The sequence below is a fragment of the Anolis sagrei genome, chromosome 1 (assembly GCF_037176765.1).
Source record: "Anolis sagrei isolate rAnoSag1 chromosome 1, rAnoSag1.mat, whole genome shotgun sequence".
Lineage (NCBI taxonomy): Eukaryota > Metazoa > Chordata > Lepidosauria > Squamata > Dactyloidae > Anolis > Anolis sagrei.
The window spans coordinates 241107755-241118117 of record NC_090021.1 but is presented as its reverse complement, the minus strand read 5'-3'; the positions used below and the strand labels follow the sequence as shown (position 1 = coordinate 241118117).

General features: G+C 40.5%; 1 protein-coding gene across 2 annotated transcripts; it reads right to left on the bottom strand.

Annotated features, from left to right (window-relative positions):
• Positions 1–773: 773 nt before the first annotated feature.
• RPLP2 (ribosomal protein lateral stalk subunit P2) lies at positions 774–8997 on the bottom strand. 2 transcript variants are annotated; one of them, XM_060769230.2, is made up of 5 exons: positions 8888–8997; positions 6429–6552; positions 4609–4657; positions 2181–2276; positions 774–893 (listed from the first exon to the last, which is right to left on the bottom strand). In XM_060769230.2, the coding sequence occupies exons 2-5, from the start codon at positions 6549–6551 to the stop codon at positions 817–819; spliced, it is 345 nt and encodes a 114-aa protein (XP_060625213.1). In that variant the 5' UTR covers position 6552; positions 8888–8997; the 3' UTR covers positions 774–816. The 2 variants fall into 2 exon arrangements, with proteins under 2 accessions (XP_060625213.1, XP_060625222.1); XM_060769239.2 differs by having other exon boundaries at positions 774–890.
• Between the last annotated feature and the right edge of the window lie 1366 nt (positions 8998–10363).

The following is a 10363-nucleotide window of genomic DNA, read 5'->3' as shown; positions in this document are numbered from 1 at the left end:
AAATTTTTTAACTTGAGCTTTTGTGGATATGATCGCACTGCCAAATGATTTTTTTTTCACTCTGTACTGCACCTGAAGAAGTGGGTTTTTATCTACAAAAGTTAATGCTAAAATAAATACTAGCTAACCTTAAAGGCACTACTACATTCTGTTTTCTCCTCTCCCCTTCTTCCTTTTTATGTAGACATGGTAGTTCTGCACGCAAACCCTATTTCTATCTTATCACATCACACAGGCATAGTGAGGTAACACCTTTATTAGAACCTAATAAACCCATATCTATATAGATATATAGATAAATTGATTGTGCCGCCGTCAAGAACTACAGATCTCTTAATCAGCCAGATAAAACATAAAAGCAGGAATGTGTAAGAGGAATGAAACCTGATTACGTTGGTATCACAGTGATCCCCTCCACTTTTAAAAAATATATATTTGTATATAATCTAGAGAGTATTACTTTCCAGTTGGTCTAATTAGTTTATTGAATTAATGTGAATTTATAGTTATGACTAAATACTATCAGCTTTGCTTTTTTGGTGGCTTAATAAACAAACTTTCATAAACAGCATCTCAGTATTCTTCTTAAGAATAACATGTGTAAAATAATGCTTGCCAGAGTTGAGTGTACAATGAAAAGTACTGCTATCACCACCATAATATAGAAAACTCATAAGTAAAACATAGAAACAATGTTCTGATTTTTCCACTGGATATGATTACTGGCATAGAAAATGATCCATAAGAAAAAAAAAACCCTTAAGACTGCAAGATCTTTTATCAAAGATTTATTACAGATTAACTCTAAATAAATTTTTAATCAAACAGTCCAAATCCCATATCATCATCGGACTCTTCTGATTCTTCTTTCTTTTCCTCTTTCTTTTCTTCTGCTGAAAAGATAAATAGATTCGTACCGTTAGCTGACAACTCTCAAAACAGCATACTTCTAGACTACATCTACATTTGCTTTAAAGATTAAAAGTGTGGAACCCATTACTTTTAAAATTCCAGAGTAGCACTGCAGATGCTGATGCCAGACAGGGCCCATCATCAAGTTGCATAGACTCAAAATACATATGTTGTGTGAAGAATTCAATCCTATCTTGAAATTCCATTTTTCTTATATAGCATTAATGATTATAGTTACAATTGGTGGTATCAATATTCATACTAAGATAAGAACTGCGAGCCAAAAAGAATTGTGCCGAAAGCTTAACCAGCATCCTACAAGTTGGGTCCCCCTTACTCAGAGTTCCAAAATACTCCAAAATTGTCTACATAAGTGGCTAATATACAGGGAGTCCCTAAATTATGAACAAGATAGATTCTGTAGGTTTGCTCTTAAGTTGAATTTGTATGTAAGTTTGTATGTAAGTTGGAGCGGGTACATTTTAAAGTGTAACTCCAGCCATATAAATACATACACAAACTCCTGTGGAGTTTGTTTGCTGTCTGTACCCCTGTTCAGATGATTTCACCTCACTTTCTATCCCTGTGATAATTTCATTTTGAAAAAATTGGCTTGTTGTGGAAACAAGGATTGGTGAGAAAGCTTCAGTAAAGACTCCTTTCCCCCACGATAGCTCTTTCGGGGTGAATTTCTCTTCTGAGTAGATTTCTCTCACTTCGTGTTGTCTCACCCTATTCATAACTATCAGTCATTTGTAAGCTGGATGTTTTTAAGTCGGGGAGTGCATTTGTTTTCTGATGGTTCAATGCAACCAATCCACATTTCAAGCACAAAATGTTGCATATAATTACCTTCAGGCTACGTGTAAAGTGTATTTGGAATGGAAACAAACTGAGTGTTTATATTTGGGTCTCCTCTTCAAAATCTCACTATGTATGAATATGCAAATTCTAAATATTCCAAATTCTAAAACAAAAATCCGAAATCCAAAATACTTGCAGTCCCAACCATTTCAGATAAAGGATACTCAGCCTATACTTCCTTTCAATAAACATTTCCTTACCATTGACAAGAACTATTACCAATGGAACCTTTCCATTTTTTCCATTTTCCAAATTATTTGTGAAACTGGTAAGATTTCAAAACAGTAGTGTAATAGGGTGGCCAGTCAGCAAGGTTTCATACATCTGGACTCCTGTTTATTAATTGTGCAGCCGCCTGATGCCCACCTCTCCAAATATTTCTTGCTGTGCTAAATTATACCCACCAGCAGCTGGTGCAGCTCCAGCAGCAGGAGCAGCAGGACCTCCAGCAGAGACTGCTACAGCTCCACCAACTGGCATGCTGGCAAGCTTGCTATTGCCTGGTTGAGAATAAAACAGGAAAAAAAATAAGCATTGCAAGCAGACAAGAATCAGATTAATCCACAGATTATCAATCCCACCCAGATAATAAGATAGCCTAAAATGGCCTTCTGATGCGGTAGAGCTCTACCTTGGCTAAACTCTGCCCTGTGGCCACTTCTCTCTTTCCAGATCTTTCCCTGCTGCCTCAATTTATACATGAGAAATACAGGAAAGGGATCATGAATGCACTATTGAACCCATGGTGCCTACCCCACAATGGGACATGGGAGGCTGAATCCTTTCCTTCTGCAGCATAAGGCCAAACATAAAACTGTCACAAAAGTACTATGCAACAAGCACTACATGATGGATGGACCTTGGAGATTTAAAATGCTTGCTTCTGATGCAAGTCAACAGTTCCAGAGAAGCTGGCAATATACCATTTCCCTTGCGGACATAGATCCCCTTGGCTCTCTATAAACGTCAATGAGGGTAAAATATCTGTTTGCTTCTAGGAACACATGGTTGAACAATCCTATGGTGTTCCTGGGCCAAAGAACAAACATGTTATATAACTAATTCAGAATAGCCTCAGAAATAGTGCAATTAATACAGAAGCCAAGTAATCATTCTGACATACTAAAACAATTATATGGACTCAAGTCCCAATGAAGTTTTAACCAGCCTAAGTCCAGAGTAACCTGTTGGTTTTAACCTTATTAGACAATTAACGGTTTGACTGTTACTGTAACTATGAGTGATATCACTGAAATAAGAAGCCTCTTTTTGATTAGCAGCACCAAAAATCACAGGCAGCAACCTATTGGAAAGGGAGGAAAGGATGTGGAAATCATGGAGGTGTTTCAAGTCACCACAGAAATTTGGAAAAGGCTGAGCAGACTTTGGACAAACTCCTTTTTGGTGCAAGGTATCAGCAAGATTGGATCTAGCATTAATCCAAGGCTTCATCCCTCTTTAATGAGGTGGGCAGACAATGAAAAAGAAGCTGAGGGAGGAAGTTCAGTCTTGGACACAGTAAACTTAAGGTAATGAAATGCCCAAAAGGTCATATAAGCAGCATAGTACTGGATGAAAGAACAAGCCTTTTAAAAAACATTTTTGGAGCAAAACAGAAGGGAACAAACAGATACAAGGAGAAAGTAGAGGCTTTCACAAGGCACAAGAAATCACTGGTAATGTTATGGAAGTGGATTCAGGGTCCACAAAACATAGACTGCAAGATTAGAAGGAAAGTTGGGAGAAAGACATGTGAAGTACTGGGAATAAACATTCAAAAAGTGGAAGCAGAGAACAGAAAAAGGGTTGAACAGGAGTTACAGAAGTATCACATCAAGAGAGTTTAAAGAAACTTAAAACACAGGACATATCTGAATCTAATGTAGAAAGCTGGGGAAACCTGAAAGGGAGTCTGCATAATCACACATTTCAGTGCTTAAGTGCAAAAGGGAAAATGAAAAAGGGGAGGTAATAAAGAGCATGAGTAGATATTGGAAGCCAGTAAGGCAGACTAATAGTCAAGTGAGAAGGTTTTGGGCACATGGTGCAGAGAAGCATTTTGATGGATTATATCCTTTCAGAACAACTCAGGCTCCAAACATGCCTTATTTTCATAAATCAGAACTCTTCCACAGCAATCTGTTCAGAACCTCCTCTCTGAACTGACAAACAAATGTCTGTCACAAGAGGGGTTTCCTGCATTAATGTAGTCCACCAGCGAAACCCAGCAGGAACCATTATTCGCCTGTGGGAATTAGGATGGACTCATTACATTTCAAAGAAAATCTCACAAATACTATATATATTCTGGTCACGGAGGAGTTGGAAATGTATGGCCACATAATAATTTTTAACATAGAAAAAAGTGGCAAAGCCATTATGCATCAATTCACCAGTTGCAGTTCTTTGGTCCAGCAGCTAATACAGCATTAATCAAGCTACAACACAGTAAGTGGTAGTAGATTTGGGCTATTGTGAAAAAAGTGAGTCACTGGGTTGTTGTAGGTTTTTTTCGGGCTATATGGCCATGTTCTAGAGGGATTCTTTCAGAGGTTGCTTGCCATAGATGCAGGCGAAACGTCAGGAGAGAATGCCTCTAGAACATGGCCATATAGCCCGAAAAAGCCTACAACAACCCAGTGATTCTGGCCATGAAAGCCTTCGACAATACAAAGTGTGTCACTGAGGCTGTTTCCCCTCCTGTTCTAAATAGCTTTGTTATATTTGTAAAACTACTTGAAAATCCCTGAAGAGAGACATAGCAGGTTCCTAAATCAGATGCAGGGAAAATGCTACAGTATCATCAAAACTGCTTCCTCATACTTAACTCACCTTGGGCAATAACGTCTTCAATATTTTTCCCATTCAATTCGCTAATGACCTGCAGGAAGGAAAAAGACAGTGTTACTACTGAAGTGTTTAAATTTAATCCCAATTGCAGTCTATTGCTGGCTGCATTAGTAACCCTAATCGTAAATCTAAAACCTGAAAGCATTTGAAAACAAAAACTTTTTTATCAGCACCTAATTACTTCTACCTGCCTTTCTTTTCCTCCTCAGGCGATGGGTGAAGGGCGGGCCTTGTTGCTGGGGCTACCAAGACCAATTTGTTGGTGACAGCATTCTCATAAAAATCACCATACTAGCGAGAGGATCATCTCATTCCTCTTACGCCCCCAACCACAGTGTCCCACTAAGATGATCATGACAGCAAAGGCTTAAAATCAACTGCTCTGAATCCTTCCTATTGAAGACTACTCCTTCTTGCCAGCATATAGGACAACCCAGCAAGATTGCCAAGGGCACAGAGTATGTGCATGTGACAGAGGAGATTGGGGGTGGCAGGCAATGTCAGCAAAGGACTAATTTGACCCTCTCGCAGTAACTATCAATTATTCACATTATTTTTGCTCTATGTGAGCATGAAGTTTGCTGATGTTTGTTATCGGTTACTTCCTGTTTGCTTTGCACACTGTACCTGTACCTTTTTGTCATGGTCTAGGGCAGTACAATAAACTATTTGACATTATCACACACTGCAGCATTTTAGGAGGGAAGCACACCTCACATTTTTAATTTCTACTCTCTGGTGTTCCTCATCTCAGTTTACAGGAAAGACATCTGCAGTGTGAGCTGAAAGTTGAAACAAACCTCTTCCAAGGTGTTTAATAATATGCAAACAGAAAAAGGAGGGGCAGATACTTTATATTAGGAATCTTATGTTCCCAGAAGATAAATGTGGAACTGACTTTTATCTTATTGAATAAGTTTATTTAAATTCTCTGTAAGCTTTCAATTTGGCAATATTCTGTTAAGTGCAAACAAATGAAAACAAGGAATGTCAAGAGGGAATTTCTATTCTAATTTGTGAAGAAAATAAATTCAAATGAATGCAACTTTGAGGGTGCTGGTAATCATATTCAACTTTGAATCTTAGTACATTATTTGTTTTTTGTTTTTTTTTTTAAAAAAAACACCACTTGCCTCTTAAATTGCAAAGAGAACATTTTGCCTGAAATTATAGGTAGTGCCTATGGAAAACTACTGTTATTATAAGTCAATGTTCCCACTAGTTAGCTTTGGTTAAAGGTAAAGGTTTTCCCCTGACATTAAGTCCACTCGTGTTCAACTCTGGGGATTGGTGCTCAACTCCATCTCTAAGCTGAAGAGCTGGTGTTGTTCATAGACACCTCTAAGATCATGTGGCCGGCATGACTGCATGGAGCACTGCTACCTTCCCGCTGGAGTGGTATCTATTAATCTACTCACATTTGCATGTTTTCGAACTGCTAGGTTGGTAAAAGCTGGGGCTAACAGCGGGAGCTCATGCCGCTCCCCAGATTCGAACCTGAGACCTTTCAGTCAGCAAGTTCAGCAGCTCAGTGCTTTAACCCACTGTTCCACCGCAGGCTCTTTAACATAATTTAAAATGCTTCGGAAATTTCTGTGGAGAAAATATTCCACACGTGTAAGACAGCTACAAAACCATTCTGAAATTATGTTACACAGGAGGACTACAAGTAAGTCAGCTGATCTCTTAAAAGGATCTTAAAGTTAGTCTAGTGGTTCAACACTCTTCCTGTGGAAAAAGATGTAGTTCCAACTACAGCAAACAAGAACAAATGTGTCATATTACATTTTTTCATCACTCACCTTGTTAACCCGTTCATCATCAGTCTCAATTCCTACGCTGTCAAGAATTTTCTTTAAGTCTTTTGAGCTTGGGGACTCATTGCCCCCAAGGACGGCGAGGAGGTAAGCTGCAACGTAGCGCATTCTAAGGAGGGAAAAGGGAAAACAATCAGGTTTTAAAACATGTGGTTATCTACATTTTAAACAGATTAAAGGTTTTTAAAAAACAGATTTTACCATGAAACAAGCCAGTTAATAAAGACAGTGATAGTGCCTGACTGTTCGGGGGAAACACATATAAATGACAGCAAAATTCAGTTTATCCTTCCTCTTAAAAACTACACTCATATCTCTTGCACAAGAAAGCTCAAGAAAATAAAGGAAAAGAGTTATAAGACAGGGCCAAACCTCACTGGTACAACAAACATTTTTGATGTAAATAAGTCACAAATTCCCTACCACTACCACTTTTTTCTTGAAGTAGTTGTGGGAACCACAGGACCTACTGGATGTTGCTGGACCACAATCCCCAGCATTCCTCGCCACCGACAACACCTATCTCTGGAAGACCACATGATATCCAAAAAAGTCAGGGAGAATACTGGACTACAGCTTTGAAGCCTCAGGTTCGAACCTGGGTGATCTTGGACAAGTTACACTTTTCTCAGCTTCTGACAGGCAAAAGCAACCTCTATCTGAACACATACTACCAAGGAAACTTTACTGGGCAAGATCAGGCAAGCCCCCAATTTAGCAGCCTTTAAGAAAAATTTGAAAACTTGGCTCTTCCGATATGCCTTTGGAGAATGACTACTTATCCTATTTCTGTTTGTTCCATCCACAGTGTTGCCCCTCTGATGCACTTTCCCCCTTTCTAAACTGAAAGACTAATGCCACTCTTCATCCCTTTTGGGCTCCTCTCAATTACACTTTTTTGTATTCTTACCTCATCCAGGGTTTTATCATTTTACCTCGCCCATTTGGCCTGCCCATTTTGTTCGATTTATATGACATTTATTTGTTATATTTATTTTATGTATTTTATTCTGATGTGGCTTTGTTGTCTGAATTTTGTATTTTATTCAGTTACTAGCTGTCCTGTCACACATTGCTGTGGCCGTCTGTGTATATGTGTTTTTGTGTGTGTATATATATGTGTGTTTATAGGTGTACATGCATATTGTGTATATGTGTGTGCTTGTTTATATGCATATTTGTATTTATATGTATATATGTATGTGTGCATGTATATGTGCGTGCATGTGTATATGTATGTGTGCATGTATATATGTGGGTATGTGTGTATATATATATACACGTGTGTATATTTGTGTGTGTTTGTGCATATATACGCGTGTGTATGAATGTGTGCATATGTATATGAGTGTATGTGTATATGTATATATGGTGGATTTTTGGGGGTTTTAAGTCTGTTCCACTGGGGTTCTGTGTGTATGTGTGTTTATGGGTGATGGACACTTGTTGGACTGTTAGGTGTATTGTGCCCAAATTTTGTGTCAATTTGTCCAGTGGTTTTTTGAATTATGTTAATCCCACAAACAAACATTAAATTTTTATGTATATAGATATTGTATCTTCGGGCTTGGCCTCATGTTAGTCGCCCCGAGTCACCTTCGGGGAGATGGTGGCAGGGTATAAATAAAGATTATTATTATTATTATTATTTAAACTGCTTTTAAATTTTGTTAGATTTTAGCTATTCTTGTAAGCCGCTCCGAGCCCTAGGGGAGTGGCGGCATATAAGTTGAAATAATAAATAAATAAATAAATTATTATTATTATTATTATTATTTGTTTTGAATTAATATAGTTTAACACTGTTTTAAGTGCCAAAGCTCAAATGCTAGGGAATACTTCTCCACCAAAGAGTGTTGGCGACTCACTAAACCGAAGCTCCTAGGATTCCATGGCATTGAGCCTAAAAGCGAAGCCAAACTGCATCAATTCTACAGTGTAGATGCCCTCATGATTGCTGCAACCGAGAAAGCAGAACAGCAAAAGTAGAGGAAAGTACCATGGTATGCCTTTACTGCGTCGTAAAGCCCTACAAGGGGAAGAAAGGGCGTGAAAGCCACTCCAGAAAGCTGATCAGAGTAGGCCTCCCAAAGAGAAAAGGCACTCTCTCATTTCTCAGTATTTGCTTCCGCCTAAGTTTCTTATACTTTGCAGCCAAATGCTTCAAACTGTAAGAAAGTAGGTTCAGAGGCCTTCCCCACGCGGCATCGAGCTGCTCATGTTCCCTCTTCGTTCATGGAGGCCGCCACCATTTCCTCCTCCTCCTTCTTTTCCTAGGACTCAGGAAGCACATGGCCGCCATATCACCCCCCCCCTCCCCAGCCGCCGCACATGGTATCGTCCACTCCAGCCCCTACATTCGCGCAACGGGCTCAAGGAGACGGCATGCGACCCGAGCGCATCCAACTACAGGGGGGCGGGGGGGAACCCTCAAAAGCACCTACTTGGACGCGTTCTTGGGCAAACGCCGGGCCTCGGGACGTGCGCTCTCGACGACGGCAACGGCGAAAAGGAAGGGGAGGAGCCTACAGCGCGGGGTTCTTCCCGCCACCTCCCAGTAAACCGGTTGGGTATTGGTGGAAAAAGATCCAATCGCCAATGGGATGATTGGCAGCAGCCACGTCACTGCGCTATAAAAGTCATCTTCCGGGAAGCTTCCCTTCGACTTAGAGCAGGAAGGGGCAGATTTTGGCCTTCCTCCCAAAGCGGCTGAGGGTGAAAAGGAAAGGGCCTGAGGCTGTCAGGAATGGTGGGAGTTGAAGTCCAAAACACCTGGAGGAAAGGCCAAAATCTGCCCCTGCCTGCCTGACTTAGAGTCAGGGTGTAGAATGAATCTAGTTCAGGCATGGGCAAACCAGCCCTCCAGGTGTTTTGGATTTCAGCTCCCACAAGTCCTAAAAGCTGGTAGGCTGTTAGTATTGGAATGTCCATAATCTTTTGGAAATTACTGCAAAGGTAAAAATGGTGTCACCTCCGTTTGGCAAATGTGAATCTCTATTGAAAACCAACAGTCCAAAAAAAAAAGTATGGCCTTGTTAGAAGTCACCCCTTATTTATTTATTTATTTATTTATTTAGAGTTTTTATACCCCGGTCTTCTCACCTCTGGGGAGGGACTCAGGCTGGCTAACAACATAAAATTCAATACAATAAGAAAAACATTATAGGTCATCAATATAAAATACATTAAAATACACTTCATACAAATTACAGCAAAAATCAGTTCGTCCAAAAGAATCACAAATTCATCACCATCCGCCAGAAAGGTCAGTAGTTATTGACTCAGTCATCAATCTGTGAATGCAGTATCCCAAAGCCATGTTTTTACCTGCTTTCTAAACTTCAGGAGGCAAGAGGCAGATCTAATCTCCATCGGGAGGGAGTTCCAAAGCCGAGGGGCCACCACCGAAAAGGCCCTGTCCCTCGTCCCCACCAAACGCGATTGCGAAGGTGGTGGGACTGAGAACAGGGCCCCTCCAGAAGATCTTAACAACCTTGATGGTTCATAGGGGAGAATCCGTTTGGACAGGTAAATAGGTTCAGAGCCGTTTAGGAGTTTATAGGTCAACACCAGCACTTTGAATTGTGCTCGGAAGCTGATTGGCAGCCAGTGGAGCTGGCGCAACAGAGGAGTAGTATGCTCCCTGTACCCCGCTCCCGTTAGTAATCTGGCTGCCGCTCTTGTACTAGTTGTAGCTTCCGGGCAGTCTTCAGAGGCAACCCCACGTAGAGAGCATTGCAGTAGTCTATACGGGATGTAACCAGAGCATGTACCACCGTGGCCAAGTCAGACTTCCCAAGATACGGGCACAGCTGGCGCACAAGTTTTAATTGTGCAAAAGCTCCCCTGGGGTTCCAGGCTCAGTGATGAGTCCAGGATCACTCCCAAGCTGCGAACCTGCGCCTTCAGGGGGAGTGTAA